General features: G+C 43.4%; 1 protein-coding gene across 1 annotated transcript; it reads left to right on the top strand.

Moving 5' to 3' along the window:
• Nucleotides 1–2,330: 2,330 nt before the first annotated feature.
• TUBGCP4 (tubulin gamma complex component 4) lies at nucleotides 2,331–15,763 on the top strand. Its single transcript, XM_059823785.1, has 18 exons — nucleotides 2,331–2,408; nucleotides 2,984–3,112; nucleotides 3,720–3,842; nucleotides 4,352–4,405; nucleotides 4,860–4,916; nucleotides 5,502–5,581; nucleotides 6,286–6,487; nucleotides 8,495–8,660; nucleotides 9,320–9,444; nucleotides 10,142–10,192; nucleotides 10,598–10,703; nucleotides 11,050–11,157; nucleotides 11,389–11,527; nucleotides 11,969–12,146; nucleotides 13,093–13,227; nucleotides 13,944–14,060; nucleotides 14,511–14,650; nucleotides 14,969–15,763. Exons 1-18 carry the CDS (start codon nucleotides 2,331–2,333, stop codon nucleotides 14,979–14,981), a joined length of 2,001 nt encoding a protein of 666 aa, XP_059679768.1. The 3' UTR covers nucleotides 14,982–15,763.
• Nucleotides 15,764–16,754: the final 991 nt, after the last annotated feature.

The following is a 16,754-nucleotide window of genomic DNA, read 5'->3' as shown; positions in this document are numbered from 1 at the left end:
GACATGATGCTAGGGCACAGCAAGGCTGCCGGAATAGCAGAGGAGTCCTCACTCTTTGGAGGCAAGGTGGAAATCTCCCCATTCTGAGCGCCCATGATAAAATCCTCTCCTTCCCCCCCTCATGACAGTACAACATGCGCAAGCTCTGTACTGGCAAAAAGGCTTGAACTGGAAAACTGTGCCCTTGTCCCCACACACCAGGTACAGTTTCTCTTGAAGGACCTGTAAGGTCCAAGGAAGCCCTGCAGCCACCTGGAAAAACAGAACAAAACAAAATAAAATTGGGTAATTCAAGATTAATTTTGTCTGTGGTACATACTCCCTGTCTTTTCATCCACTTTGTAATGCTGTTTTGTTTCCTCTCTTTGTTCTCATGTAGGCTACCTAAGAAGACAGTTGGGGAACCAATAAAGTAATTTACTCCTGAGCAGACCACAATACTTAGCTGGAAGCAAACAAGTGGGGATGAGCCAGATTTACATACTGTAAAGCAAAGACACCATGAGACATCTAGTCTGAGCAATTCTGCAACACCGGCCACATACCAAACACTCTGCATCAAACCCATAACTTTCACCATCAAAGGAGGACTCCAATGATGAAAAAGCCATCTCTATTTAAATTGCTTTCATGGTTAATTATAATCTTATCCCCAGTATGATTCACTTCCAACAATTCATTACCCTCCACAAAAATATAGCTTCCGCCACAACCCCGCCTTTGATAAAGGAAAGTTTCTTCTGCTCTAGTAAATTTTACACCCTGTTTACTCCTGCCCTCTTCTCAAGGAAGACTCTTGGGATTTTCACTTTTTGTGAAAGAATGCTGCTGTGAGCTTAGTTTCTGGCTGCAAAAGACAACTGTGTTTAGAGTCAAGATTTCTCTAACAGATTATATATGTAGTATGTATTTGTGTTAATAAAAGCATTACATTAATGGTACTGTACAAAGATACCACTAAATTATGTATTTAGTCTTTACAGACTAAACATGTTTTGGTCAATTATTGAGTCATCACTACATATTTAACTACCTATAAGCTATCTATAGCATGCTTAGCTTTATAATCTACTGAAAATAGTATTTAAATTCAGCTTTAATCAAAGCCCACCTGTTAGCACAGAACTTTGGGTCAGCAGCCTTTTACGAACAAGGGAAAGACTGCCACTAACTTCAGCACTGCAAGATTGAAGCCAACAGTGCTAAACCTCAAATACAGCTTCATAAAAGCAGGAATGGCACATAGCTTTCCTGGCTCAATTGTACACCATGGCATTTATGTCAACGATGAACAAGAAATGCCTAGCCAAATTCCTCAGTCTTTATTCAGGACAACAGAAGTTTTCACAATATAAAGAGGGTAGTTTAATTATACTGATACATGATAGAATGATACTGTTGGGCCCCAAGTTGCACATAAAGATAGCTGTAGAAAGCAAATGCATTCATGTCAGAGAGACTGTATTAAAAAAGGAAATTCTTTAGAAAATGAGGCAATGTACTAGGAACTTATGAATCCCTGCAAGAACATAAGAGAAGTTGTTCTTCCTACATTTCAGACCTCATTGTGACAAGCCGATCATGAACCAGACACGTGTTTAAAATGGACTGTTAATAGACATGTTATATGATACTCAACACTAATTTCTTGTAAACGATCAAGAGCGAAAATGCACATGAAGAAAAACAGTCAAAAAGAGGAAGAACAAAATGAAAAGGAGATTGCTAAAAACCAGTTTAACTCCACAATTTTGGAAGTGGGCAGTTTTGATTAGAAGACCACCTGGGTTAAGAGAGAAAGCGAAGGAAAGCAATATATAATGAATGGAGAAAGGTCAAACTGGTATTGATAGAACACAGACAAATAATATGAGAAACTGATTAAGAAACCTGGTGAGGAATACCAAACCCAAAAATCAACCTAGAAGGCTGCGGATTTGCTGCGGTCCTGGAAGGGACCTTCCGGACCGGCTCCTGCCGCCACGGCCACCCGCGGCACCCCACGGCCCTCCTGCAGCAACGCCACCGCGCCCCAAGAGCGGCGGGGACGAGGGCGCCCCTCACACACGACGCGGCGCGGCCCGGCCCGCTCCGGCCCGGTCCGCTCCGGCCCGATCGGCCGCTCCCGGTGGCTCCTCCAGCAGCCCGCCGCGCTCGGCCTCGCACCGCCCCGCTCCCCGCCGTGCCCGGTGAGGAACCGCCCTCCGCGCCCCGCCGCTCCCGCAGCGCGAGCTGCCGCACCCAGCTCCCGCTGACGCCGCCGCGCGGGTCCGCCTTTCCCGGCGGCCCTTGCGCGCCTCCCGGCAGCCCGCGCGGCGTCGCGCGGCAGGATGATCCACGAGCTGTTGCTGGCGTTGAGCGGGTACCCGGGGGCGGCCTTCACCTGGAGCAAGCGCAGCGGCCTGCAGGTGCGGCCTGCCCTCCCCTCCCCTGCCTTGCCTTCCCCTCCCCTCCTCTCCCCTCCCCTCCTCTGCCTTCCCCTCCCCTGCCCTCCCCTCCCCTCCCCTGCCCTCCCCTCCCCTCCTCTCCTCTGCCTTCCCCTCCCCTCCCCTGCCCTCCCCTCCCCTCCTCTCCCCTCCCCTCCCCTCCCCTCCTCTGCCTTCCCCTCCCCTCCCCTCCTCTGCCTTCCCCTCCCCTGCCCTCCCCTCCCCTGCCCTCCCCTCCCCTCCTCTCCTCTGCCTTCCCCTCCCCTCCCCTGCCCTCCCCTCCCCTCCTCTCCCCTGCCTTCCCCTCCCCTCCCCTGCCCTCCCCTCCCCTCCTCTCCCCTCCCGTCCCCTCCTCTGCCTTCCCCTCCCCTCCCCTCCTCTGCCTTCCCCTCCCCTCCCCTCCCCTCCTCTGCCTTGCCTTCCCCTCCCCTCCCCTCCCCTCCCCTCCTCTGCCTTCCCCTCCCCTCCCCTCCCCTCCTCTGACTTCCCCTCCTCTGCCTTCCCCTCCCCTCCTCTGCCTTCCCCTCCCCTCCCCTCACCGCCGTTTCCCCCCTCAGGTGTCTCAGGAACTGCCGTTCCTGCACCCCAGCGAGACCAGCGTCCTGAACCGGCTCTGCCGCCTCGGCACCGACTACATCCGCTTTGCCGAATTCGTGGAGCAGTACACGGGACACGTACAGCAGCAGGTGGGGCCGCCGCACTGCTCCGCTCGATTTCCCGGGCAGAGCGTAGAGGGTGCCAGCCCGGCCGGGATGCACGGGATGCACGGGTGTGCCGCAGCGCTTACCCGCACCGGCACAAACAAACGTGCTTTCCGGAGCAGAGCTCCAAGAAAGCTCCGTGCGATGCCAATAAGGGTGGGCGCAGAGCAGCGGAAGATGGACCAGATGTAAAATCTCAAATCTTGGGGAAGCATACTGTGGTAATTTCTGGTCACTACAGACTGGGCAGGGTTTGTGAACTGTGCAGGATGCTCATACCGATATTGTAGAGAGTCCTCACGGTTTGTGAAGAGCTTCGAGATCCAAGAGGCATACAGAAGTACAAAGAAGCACTGAAGTTACCAGTGGTTGCCAGCACTTGCATATGTCCCCAGAAGAGCTAAATATAACTTTGCTCAAGTAACTCTCCTTGTAACAAACTTCTGGGTTTTTTTCTGGGGACTTTCTGGTGGGGTGAGGTGCATTTCAGCGTGTTTGGACCACTGGCTGCTGGTGTAACACTGCACAGAAACTCCATTACTCTTTAGACCTGCGCTGGGGAGCTGACGTAGATTTTATTGTTTCGTTTCAGGACCATCATCCATCTCAGCAAAATCAGAGTGGATTACATGGCATTTATTTGCGAGCCTTCTGTACAGGTCTTGATTCAGTGCTGCAGCCGTATCGACAGGCACTACTTGACCTAGAACAAGAGGTAAAGGAGAGAGACTTGGAACAAGAGGCTGTCCTGCTGCTGACAGGTTGTGGAAAGTTGTAATTTCTACAATTAATACTCTAAGTAGTAAGTCGTAGCTAAAGAGGAGACAAGGTATTTTCCTTTCCACATCAGGGATGTCTTCCACATTTTTCATGTGAGGAGCCGTTGTAAATGACTCTTCATTCTAATAAGTATTACATCCCCTCTCCCTTTAGTTCAGTAAGTGCCCCATCTGCCTTAGAGCCCAGTGCTGTCTCAGACTATTGTGACTTCTGTTTTCAGTTGTAAAGGTTTTGATCAATCTCTGCTAGATTAGCAGCTGTCATATCTTGGGTCCTGTCACCATCCAGTGGTCGTTATAGCCTAAACTGGGACACAGCCCAAAAATACGTGTGGGGGAAAAAAAAGCTGTGGGAACTAAGGGTTTGGAATATGGAGCCAGACGTGCTTTTTTACTTATGCATACCTTATTTTAATTTTCATTAATTGCTTTGTTGTTCTTACAGTTTCTGGCCGACCCGCATCTTTCCATCTCACATGTTAATTATTCCTTGGACCAGGTATGTCATGTTAATAAACAGGTAGTGCTCTTTAGTTACTCTTACCACTCCTTGAGTCTAATAAGAAAGTGGATGGGATAAATAAGGGTTAGTCTGTCATGTTGTGCCATTTCTTTTTAACGCCTCTACATTTGTAGTCCCTTAATCATGCTCAGAGGACCACTTGGACTTTGACACAAAGCTTAGGTCCTCCACCTTGACCCTCGCGTATTCCTCACTGCCTGTGTTTAGCCTGAGCTGCAGCTGGAACATAGGAACTTCATGCATCTTGGCCCAGTGGAGAGAGGATGTTCTTCCTAGAGATTTTCATGTCATGTTGCTAATTTGTGGGGAAAGCCAGATGATAGTTTCATTAAATTATTGTAATCAGCTGCTGTCCACACTTACTCAAGTATAGTTTTTCTCTCTCCCTTGCATAGCAACCTAATTCAATATTTTGCTCCTTGTTCTGCAGTTTCAGTTACTCTTCCCTTCTGTGATGGTCATGGTGGAACAGATAAAGACTCAGAAGGTACAGTCCAATTGTAGCTAGTTTCTCTTAACAAGTTTCCTCTTTAGCTGATAAAGTTCTTTCTGCCCTCATCCCAGACCTTTAATACTAGGAAATAATGTGGTTTCAGTAATGGGTGCCCTACTCCTAGTACTACTGTAAGTATTAAATAACTCTTTTGCAAATCCATTTACACTGGATTTGACTGTTTCATTATCAGTATGATCTTTGATGACTTGCATTTTATAATCACAATACATTTCATAGTACAGGATGCTGCTGGTGGGAATTTCTTCTTTTCTGAGTCTTCTTTCTCCCACCGACACCTAAAAAAAAAAAAAAAAAAGGCAGAAGCTAATGTTTTCAGAATCCAGAGATGCTTACTTTTTGTTAAGGGAAATTTCTGAGAGAAGCTTGGGTGTACAGCCACACATAGAAGGCCTCTTTTCTTCACTACATGGAGTATGTTACATCTTTCTTTCTGTAAGACTTGTGCAGCTTGTTAAGGCATTTTCTTGTTAGCCGAAAGCGTAGTGTTTAAATGTCTGAAAAGGTCAGTACAGATCCAAATAACAGACCTAGTCTAACCATGTTTTCTTTCTGCAGATTCATGGATGTCAGATATTGGAGACAGTCCACAAACATAGCTGTGGGGGGTTGCCTCCTGTTCGCAGTGCTCTTGAAAAGTATGTAGATAAAGTAAAGCTATTATTTCATTCTTCTGTAGTAACTGGAGTTAGTGTCAAAGTGTTTATCTTACTTGTGAAAACAGTACCTGAAAAACAGCCTTGCATGATAGAAAAGTAGGAGTAGCGTGCAAGGAAAACTGTCACAGTCCCCATCATTTATCTAAAGCAGGTTTATGGCAGGAGTTAAGGCTTTCTCCATATTTTGGAGTTAGGGCTGAAGAAAGTTCAGACCTTATGTTTTTTCTTCTTTTGAGGTCTATATGAACTGTTTTGCATATGGTAGACCTGTTACTGGTTTTTGATCCTTCAAAAGGATAAATGCGACTGGGTGAGTGTTGCTAGATTTGTATGTCCTTGGGGAGAAGGTCAGACTACTTAAAAGATAATTTGTGTTCATGCTGAAATGGTAATTGAGTAGAAACAGCAGGACTGGGAAGCCACTGCAAACTTACTTAAACTTCTGGTATACTAGCATATCTCCATGGAGAAGCCACATATTTAGAGGATGTTAGTTTAGTTTTGCAAGTGATCGGGCCACCTTTCTCTGTTTTTTAAAAAAAAAAAAAATTCTAAAATTCCACATTAGCCATTTAGCACTTGCCATATTGCCTGGCTGACTAAATGGACTTTCCAGAATGATGTACAATGAGGTTTTGATTACTGCGTGCAAAGGCCCCACTGTCTGTTTCTCTTGACCTCAGGATTTTGGCTGTGTGTCATGGAGTCATGTATAAGCAACTCTCTGCCTGGATGCTGCATGGATTGCTACTAGACCAACATGAAGAGTTCTTTATCAAACAGGGCCCCTCTTCTGGGAATGTCCCTAGCCAACCCGAAGAAGATGACGATGACCTAGGAATTGGGGGACTTACAGGAAAACAGCTACGAGAACTACAGGACCTGGTAAGACTGCAAGTCGTAGCTTGGCATCCTTTGGTCCTTAGGGAACTAAAGAAGAAATATATTGTCTTCCGCTTCAGTGCAAGATATGCTAGACTGGACATATATTGAGACCTGGTAGGATGCCAAATCAACAGAATATTATAACAGGTTGCAGCTAGGCATAAAGGACAGAGACAGATTGTTTGGCACAGTTGGATAATCTCGGGACAGAAAGCCCTATGGATGAAATCTGTGTAGACGCTGATGTCAAGTAACTGGAACTGCTGTACTCACCCTGCTCTTGACTGACTCTTTTCTGATTCTTTACGGTCAACACTGTGATCTGCTCAACATAGGCACTGGTGGTAGTGTGAGCAATTGCAAGGGAAAGGATGTGGGGAGCTTGGGTGTTGACTTAATTTGCACCCTTTCTATTGGCAGCTGGGTCAGGTACCTTTCTTGCACAACCATTTGTTGTGCAAATGTTTCCTAACAGGGTAATACTACTGAGAGTACTGGGGAAAAATGTGCTGTGCGAGAGTCAAGATGCTGCTAAGAAAATGTCCAGGGTGCTAAGTTAAGCAAGGGAGCAGCCTGCCAGTATACTGGTGAAATGCAGTAACTCCTCATGTAGATGGAATACCATTAGAGTACCCTTGTGCAAAGCAGCTTACTCAATGGAGTAATCCTCCACACTTTGTGCATCTGAATAATGTTTGCATCAGGGACCAGTGAGGAGCAACTGCAACTCTGTAAATTCACACTCTAGTTTACTGTGAGAAAACATTTCATGGGCACCCATGGTATTAGTGTGCTGCATACAACTTGGCTGTGAACACATAGAATATTCACGCCTGAAACACCCTGCGTTGCATACTAATTAAATGCCCTGTACAAACAGTCTCTGCTGAGGACTACACACAAGCAAAAACAACGGAAAACTTTAAAAGGCAGTTAGTTAAAAATCTATTATTTCACTATATCGGATATAGGAAGAATGTGAAAATTGGTAAGTCTTCTAGATCCATAGTGGAAAATGTAGGCATTAAGATGATGACACCAAGAGAGCCTAATTAACTCTCTTCTTCAGCATTATTGACTAACAGTGTTGGCAATTCTTCAGTCAGAGAGTAAAATAAGAAATCCTGAGTGTTGATGGGATAGACTGCTAAAATACTTGGCTATTTCCTCATCTGAAAGTGTCAGAAGAATCTTAAGAAAAGAATTGCCAAGCTGCTAACGTCAGTATACAAACTTGTACTGAACCGTCCCATTAAAATGAAGAATTCTGTAGATGGCAAACGTTCTCAAAAATTTGTTAGCACGGTGCTTTTTGGATTATGGACTAAGGAACCTAATTCTCCAATAACAACAAAGCCAAATGAAATAATCAGTGTTGCTTCTCTGAAGGAAAATCTTGCCTCTGTATTTGGAGTTCTTTATTAATACATTCAGAAAAAAAGTTAATAACTTACTGTGTTGTTTTAAACACCTTTTGCAGGAACTGAGAAAATTGCCTAATTTATGCTAGCCAGCCTTCAGATCTTTAACCTATTTGCTAGTGGAGGCGTTTACATTTGGCCCATATCAAAAGTGTTCTACCAGTGTTAAAACATACAGGAATGGATGTAGGGGAGGATTATTTTTGGTAATACTAATTAGCATTGTTATGGCTGCAAAAAACCTAATGTAATGCAGTTGCAACAAAAATTCCTTTTGCTGATGTAACATTATCCTTTGGGAGAGCCAATTTGCTGCTATTCCACAAAGGTTTAGCTTCTCCTTTTCCCACTTCTGCTCCCCTCTCTGATGAAAGCAACATCTTCTCTAGGGAGATCTGCTTGCGTACAGGAAGTATGAAGAAGTTTGCAGGCTTACTTAAATGATGCAAATCAGGTTTTCTACCTTTCTGCTTACTTCCAATGTACTTGGATTCCCCCTCTCACACACACCCCTTTATGCACCTTTTCTATCTGGTTTTCTCACGCTTTTTTTTGCTTGGTTTCTTTTCCCTGGGGTGTCTGACAGCGCTTGATTGAGGAGGAGAACATGTTAGCTCCATCTCTGAAGCAGTTTTCTCTTCGAGTAGAAATGCTGCCTTCATACATTCCTGTGCGGGTTGCTGAGAAAATCCTCTTTGTGGGAGAATCTGTACAGATGTTTGAGAATCAAAATGTTAACCTGACTAGAAAAGGTAAGGAACATCTTTCTTGCTGCCTTTGCTCAGTTATGGGTGACTGACGAGTATCCAAAATGCTGTATTAATGAATTCCTCAATAGTCACTGACTATTGGCTGATATTCTTCAGAACATATGGATGGTTGTGCCAGGACAGAGCAGTGGTCCCAGTGTTCTGCTTCCGATTGATTCCAAGGGAGCAGTATAAGAACAGGATGAGTAAATAATAACACTTTCCAAACATAGTCTCCAAGTTTGCAGCAACACGTCACCATGTGATTTGCTCTGGATAAATAAAGCGATTGCAAAGGTCGTGTTTTCTTTTCAGCTTGCATCCCTGTCTCTGAAGATGGCAGAAAATTTGTGGGTTCAAAGACCTAGTTGAGTCTTAGGAAAAGGGCTGTTAGTAGCAATCATCTACATAGAAAATATTTTGGGTTTTTACTGATACCACAGCACTGCCATGTCAAGTGTCTACAGTGTAACTGTACTTGCAATAGTAATCTTGTACCTCGGTATTTGTACTCTGAGGCCTCCTCAACTTCCCATTCCTCACCAGATCTGAGATGGTGCTGCCTGGACAGCCTTTCTGCCCCACTGTGATGGAAGGGGTCTGCACTTCTCCAAATGGTATTCCTTTTTATTGTCCAGAACACTTTTCTCATTGCTGCACAGGCTCCATCCTAAAAAACCAGGAGGACACTTTTGCAGCAGAGCTACATCGACTCAAGCAGCAACCGCTTTTCAGTTTAGTGGACTTCGAATCAGTGGTTGACTGGATTCGGAGCACTGTTGCTGAGGTAAGAATCCTGGGAAGGGTAACTATGATACAGGCTGAGGAGCTGTTCAGTTTTGTGAATGACTGGAAGAAGGGGGCTCTTTAGAATCAGTGATTGAACAAGGTGTGAATGCTGCAGGTAGCTTTCATGTTCTTATGGGGCTCAGAGCTTCATGTTACCCCAACTTCTAATGACAAAACGACATTAACAAATACTATTCACTTTCATGGGGGAAAGAAAGGAATTTTAATGTGGGGTTTTTTTTTTAATTTTATTTCACTTGCAATTACTTCAGAGCTTTTCAGCATAATAGACGGCGTCTCACTGGACAAATTCTTTGCTTTGGCAATTTTTAATCTTTTTTAATTTGGGGGGCGGGGGGGTGGCAGGAACCTGAGAAGATGGGGAGGTGAGAGAAGTGAGAACAAAGCTAGGGTGGAACTGATTTCATAAGAATTAGCTTATTTTTTGTCATGGGTCTTCATGTTTCTTGGGCAGCGTTTCTTGCTGGTATACATCAAGAGTGTTCTAACTAGTAGCATGGGCTGCCTACACACAGGATTCTTAGTGTGTTCTCTTGTGCTTTATATAGCATTTTATATAGGTGCTTTTTTGTATGCATCACAAGTATTTTAAGACAGCTACTGTTCTCACTGAATGGGTTTAGATACGCCTGAGGGGAGGTTTATTTTGGTTTTGGTTTTTGTTTCCTCACTAGCATCTTTGGAAACTGATGGTGGAGGAATCAGATTTACTAGGACAACTGAAGGTAATGTAACTGCTAGCTTGTTTTTGCTAAAGCAGCTTAAATTTTTTTTTCTTTCTTTTTTTAATGGCTCTTTCCCATTAAATACTTTACTGTCTTAGATTCTGTGCTTTCTTCTTTTAGGTAAAGCTGTTTTCATTTTCCAGGTTTCAAGAATGAGCACAGAGTGATACAACTTGGTCAGAGACAGAGTTAGAGGGCTCTGTGTATGTGGTTTTGTGGTTTGCATCTTGAAGCAAAGGCAGTGTAGACTTTTTGGGCACTGGATGAAATTCATAGCTCTTCAGCTGTGTTTTGAAATGGTAGAAGTTGTCCAAGCAATAATAAAAATGGATGCTGTCAGCTAGGATACTTAAAATTTCTGCTCAGTTTTTGATATGCTTATATACAAAAAATTTATCTCCACAGATTATAAAAGACTTTTACCTTTTGGGAAGAGGTGAGCTGTTTCAGGCCTTCATTGACACTGCACAGCACATGTTAAAAACACCACCTACGGCTGTAACTGAACATGGTGAGTGTTGCTTATTCACTTACCAAACTGTCCTCATTGTGGTATAGCAGGAAAATGGTTAGCCATGTCCAGTACAGAAGAGCTCTATCGTATCCTCTAGATGTTGTCATTCATTTTGAAAGAACAGCACTTGTGAATTAAAATGCCTCACAGAGTGGGTGAAAATAACATCTCAGAAACTTTCAGATGGGAGGTTTCTTTCCATATTTGAAACTGGAATTAAATGAATATAGTGGAAATAGTGTGTCACTGTTGTCTTTTATGGCCAAGCATAAATAATTAATGGATGCAAAATTAGCACTAGCTGCATCATCTTGTGTTGATAGCTGTGCTCTCTCGTTGTCAGATGTCAACGTTGCATTTCAGCAGTCTGCTCATAAGGTACTTTTAGATGATGACAACCTTCTTCCTCTGCTTCACTTAACCATTGAGTATCATGGAAAGGAGCATAAAGGTATCTATTTGCATTTTTAATAGTGAGTTAAGAGGGGAGATGATGACCTTGTTTTCAAGCCCTATTACCCTTCTCTGAAGTTAAAGACATACTAACTTTGTTCCCTTTGCAGCCCTATCTGATGGCCTAGCCTGCTTTGGCTCTTCTTACTCTGTTCTTTCTCCTTTTCTTCCTTGCCATAGTTGTCTTGACTGAGAAGATGACTTAATTCCACACCTCATTTATTTTCAGAGACTTCTCAGACTCGTGAAGGGCCATCCCGGGAGTTATCTCCACGTGAAGCCCCCGCATCTGGATGGGCAGCTCTGGGCCTTTCTTACAAAGTTCAATGGCCACTGCACATTCTCTTTACTCCTGCTGTTCTGGAGAAGTAAGTACTAGGTATGGTCTTTGTACGTTTATCTATAGGTTCCCCGATCTCAGGCGCTCACTAATGGGTTGGGGTTTTTTTCCCCTCTATGGAGAGAAAGGTAAAGGTATAATACTTTAGCTTGCTCCTTGAATGTTAAAATGACTCTTTCCACTTACTCATATTGAGGGTACTTGTTGTAATGACAGTAAGACCTGCAAGATACCAACAGATCTGCACTATTTTACAAACAGTGCTACTTTGACAAAACACTGTCAGCTCTTCCCTCCTTACAGTGAAATTAACTTGGTATTTTTTAGGTCAGTAACCAATACAAGCAGAAATCTGTTACTGTGAGATGGGCCATCACCTGACCTACCCTGTCTTATGTTGTTATGTTCTCCAGTACCTGCACCCAAGGAAGGTTCTCATCTTAAACAATTTTGTATTTTTTGACTGTAGGTACAATGTTGTGTTCAAATACCTGCTGAGTGTGCGACGAGTCCAGGCTGAGCTACAGCACTGCTGGGCTCTCCAGATGCAACGCAAACACCTGAAATCTAACAGAACTGATGCCATCAAGTGGCGTCTGAGGGATCACATGGCTTTCCTTGTGGACAATCTTCAGTATTATCTGCAGGTCAGGATTATAGAGAAAGGTAAACTGTATCAGTTAATCAGGAACTGGCAGAAATTCACGGAGGGAGCACTGAAGTCCTGTCTTTCAGGGTTCAGATTCTTTGTACCTTAAGGAAATCAGGATTTCTTTTGGAACAAGTCTAGAACTTTCTCTGAATTCCCAGACTTGGTGCTACAATTACAAAGTTTTTGGATGTGTGAATCAGTGAGTGTTACTGGAAATGCAGGAGTTTTGGTGCTCTAGTGCTACTAAGCATTTGTGAGAAGCCACAGTCATCTCTGAGGTAGCATCATTAATATACCATCCTGCCTTTTTCCCTTGCCCCTTTAAGTGAACTCCAGTTTGAGTTAAGGGACAAGTTGTCGTGGGTTTTGTTTGTTTGGTTTTTGTTTGGGTTTTGGTTTTTTTAAGAATTGAACAAAGCCATATTCTGACATTTGAAGTAAAAAAGAGACTTTTCAAATGTAAACACCAGTTACTAGTACCACGATTTTGTGAGAATTACGTATCATTTTGTTAATAGCCGTAACAGCTGAATTGAGGGGGCCTGGCTTTCTAGAGTCTCCAGAATAATCTGGCTGAGCTTTTGCACTGCAGCTTTTGCCCTGAGATTCCAGATAGTATCTCCCAGTGTAAAATTCAGAGATGACTACAATCGAATACCTTTGTTTACATGCTAGCTATATACTTTTTCAATAGTTAATCTTAAAGAAAGTGACCATTTCCCTTTCTACTTAGATAATACTTAGGCATCAAAAATTGTCCCCCCCATTATGTACTACTGTTGTAGATAATTACCCATTCAGGAAGCAGAGAGATGGTGATCCTCAGCCGCTAAGGTAAGAGTAGCAATAAGGAAAGTAAGTTTCTTACACAAAACTTCTGGCTGGTCTGAAGTACTCCCATTCCTCAAGATACTAATGACATTTCTTTACATATCCATCAGGTGGATGTACTGGAATCTCAGTTCTCACAGCTTCTGCAGCAGATAAATGCCACGCGAGATTTTGAGAGTATACGATTGGCTCACGATCATTTCTTAAGTAATCTGTTGGCTCAGTCTTTCATCCTCCTAAAACCTGTAAGTAGGTCTTATTTTCACTTTTTTCTACAAATTCTCCAACTGCCCTAAGAAACATACCTTTTTGAACAGATACAACAAACCATCTCTTTTAAAACAGATCAGTGATAATCTCCTGCAGAGCACAGACTACAATTCTAGCACAGATAATTGAATTAAGATCACTTAATTTACAGTTGGTGAGTGTGGATGCTACATTCCTGGCAATTTTAAATCAAGATTATTCCAGTGTTCAGTTAACCTTATTAACTTAAATTTTGTCGCTATATTTTTCCCACAGGAAATTTTATTAAAATAGTACTAATTAGCATAGTGCTGGGAACTGTATTTCTGAGGGAATAGAGTTCTTGCTGTTCTTTATTCTTCCTTCTCAATCCCGAAGCTGCAGTGATGACCTGCTGGTTGGATGGGGAAGCCAATGTTCAACTTCTGTGCCTGTGTGGATGGCTCATGTCAATCGCCATTTCCCCAGTAATGCCTGCAGAAGGTTGGGGGGGGTGGGGGGAGGGAAGATGCAGCGTAACATTTAAGTTCTTTTTATGTACAAAACCTTACAAAAATGCTAGAGGTGCTTTAACACCTTCCTTACTGATTGAAAAACATGGTATCAGCAACATCTTGATTATGAATGCTGGAACTTTTCAGGTACTAAGAACAGCTTTCTCTGGGTTTGAACTCTGTTTAAACTACTATCTTGTACTTTTTATCCCATGCAGGTTTTCCACTGCTTAAATGAAATTCTGGATCTTTGTCATAGTTTTTGTTCTCTGGTCAGTCAGAATCTGGGCCCATTAGATGAACGGGGAGCTGCACAACTCAGTATTTTGGTGAAGGTGAATCAATGTTTATATGGACCTGTTGTTCTCCCATACAGACATTTGCCTAAGCAGCCATCTTGGCTTTAACAGCTGTAGAACAGGAGTGAGTTTAAGCTGAGACCTTCTATATGAGTGCTTGCAATGATTTTAATTAATCAACTGTTCCTCAGCTGAAAATTCTGTGTGCACAGAGAGGAGGAATGTGGGCAGATATGCAGAAATTGCCCTATTGGAATAGAAAGGAGGTGGATATCAGCCTGTGCTTCTACCCCTCCTTTTGGATACCTAACACCTAATAATTCTTGTGGCTGACAGCTTACCTTATACTGGACCACAAGAATCCCTTCTCTTGCAGTGATTTTTTTCTTCAGGCTGTTAAAGGATTGTTTAGGCAGGAACAGAGATCACAGGCTTGCTTGCTTCCTCTCTTGAGAGTGCCCAGAACTGACTGCTGCTAATTTGTAGGGATTCAGTCGTCAGTCATCACTCCTCTTCAAGATTCTCTCCAGTGTTCGCAACCATCAGATAAACTCTGACCTAGCTCAACTGCTGCTACGCTTGGATTATAACAAATACTACACCCAGGCTGGAGGAACCTTGGGCAGGTAGGAATATCTTCAGGGTTGCTTGTAGCGTTATCCTGAGGTACTTGAAGTACACAGTGATCTAAATGATCATAAGTAATTTTTATTGATTGTGTAAGCCAAAATAATTAGAAGCAAAGTGTTGCTAAATACTGTGACAGAAAAGTAACAAACCAGCATTGAGTTAATTTTTGGTTTTTGTATGCTTTCTCCCCTTCAAGTTTGTTCTGGCATGAAGTTGAACTAGCTGCTAGCTCATATTGGCTGAAAAATGCTGATGTGGGTTGATAAAGGGAGTTCCTTTCAACACATAGTTAATATTGTACCCTTCTCTTGCAGTTTTGGGGTTTAAGCACTACGACCTTTTCTTCAGGCTGTGACCAACAATGCGTCAAGCAGTGGAGAGTGGTGCTCTTGGAGAGTTTGCACTCGACTGAATTGTTCTTTGTAGCTGGCTCTTGACTGGTGAACCACTGTTCCAGAAGGAATTGGCAGGAAGTGCCACTTATGTGAGGCTGCCCACTGACTGCAAAAAGCTACTCCATTTTTTCTGAACTAGTAAAAACATGCTTTCTGCAGCCCTGCTTCTAGGGAGGCAGTCTGTGCCTCTTCAGAAAGTGAAAAAGCAACAAGAATGATGATGTCTTGATTCTTCAGCTGGACTATGCTCCTTTGCAAGTTGGAGTATGGAGGCAGTAGTCTTTTGTTGACTATGAATGAAGCTTTGGCTGTTCCACTTGTACAGTAAACTGATTTACAGTACACAACGTCTGCTAGTCAAATATATACTTCCAGGTAAATGAAACAACTGCAATAGCAGTTTGAGGTAAAGGGGGAGGGAAGAAGGCATAGATTTTAAGAATCTCGTCTCATACAGTGCACTGTTTAGCATATCTGTAAAGGAGCCACTAGTGATGTCACATGCTTTCTCTATAAAACTTAATACATTTTGTGTGCTAAAACTATGCACGTCAAGACAGAAGTAGGAGCTTTGCCCTCTTCAAAGTACTAAGTTCCCTCTGCTGGCAGAAAAGTGTGCTAGAACTAAAACTAAGGAGAAACAGCACATTTAGAGCTAGCATCCTTGTTGCTTTCATTCAAGACTATTTAGAATGCTACTAGTGACTGTCCTACTGAACGAAAATAAAACCATCTTGTCATGCAATTAGGTGTAATATTGTCAATGTCTGCACCCAAGTGCAAAGAGACTAGAGTGCTACAGCATCCTATTTCAATGAAAAGCAGTATCTGGCAGGAACTTCTTGCATGTTACTACGATTTCCTAGGCTTGCAATAACAGACTATCTTGCTGTAAGTCCATTTGGATGAGTGGCAGAAGAGAGTCCTCCAGTCCATCACTGGGGTGTATTATCAGGTTTCCCAGTTTGAGCACAAAGGGTGCCAGGAAGCCAGCCTTCCCCTCAAAGGGTTGGTATTTTCACTGTATCCAAAGCTGCAGCTCTCAAGAAAGTTATGTGTCCTTGGGGGAAAAAAAAATGCTCTCTGCTCACTCAGAAAGACACAGTAACAACAGACAGCAAGTATAAGGCCTGGCATCTTCAATACACTACAGCTGTTCATGGTAGGACTGTGCCTGATGCAAAGCTTAAAATCCTGTGACCATGAAAAAAGCTAGAAAATGAGAAAGGCTGTTGAAGTTTGGATATGGGATTTACAGACCAACACCATCAGAAGGTGACTGAGCTAGAAAGCGATAGGGGAAAAAATACGCATCAAGAAAAAACATACTTTTGAAGCAGGAGGACTAAAGACTCTGAACGAGGCTGGATGGAAGCCTGGGTATAGCTCTAGCCTGTAGCACTGTTAGAGTGAAGAGCTGTCAAACGCAGCTTTTGCCTTTATGCCAGCTGGCCGCTAAGATAAAGTGCCTGGCTGTGAATGCAGCAGCTCAGAAGCAAATGATTTACCCCAATACCATTTAAACAAAGATACACAGCACCTGCATACTCTACACCTCAGTCTCCCAGCAGTTTAGTTGTCCTAGGTTTCTGTGTCTGTATCTCTACTTGGGTAGTGGTAGTGCCAGTCTGCAGACAGGCACAGGGACCTATATAGTCACAACAGGAAAAAAAGAGAGGTAGCCAAAACAAAACAGCACTTTGTC

The sequence above is a fragment of the Gavia stellata genome, chromosome 13 (assembly GCF_030936135.1).
Source record: "Gavia stellata isolate bGavSte3 chromosome 13, bGavSte3.hap2, whole genome shotgun sequence".
Taxonomy (NCBI): domain Eukaryota; kingdom Metazoa; phylum Chordata; class Aves; order Gaviiformes; family Gaviidae; genus Gavia; species Gavia stellata.
The sequence above is the reverse complement of the archived record's forward strand: the minus strand, read 5'-3'. Positions and strand labels throughout refer to the sequence as shown.

Coding starts and splice junctions, on each gene's coding strand:
- TUBGCP4 (XM_059823785.1), top strand. CDS start 2,331: ATGATCCACGAGCTGTTGCTGGCGTTGAGCGGGTACCCGGGGGCGGCC. Junction 3,113..3,719: donor CGGGACACGTACAGCAGCAG/GTGGGGCCGCCG, acceptor GTTTCGTTTCAG/GACCATCATCCATCTCAGCA. Junction 9,445..10,141: donor TTCGGAGCACTGTTGCTGAG/GTAAGAATCCTG, acceptor TTTCCTCACTAG/CATCTTTGGAAACTGATGGT.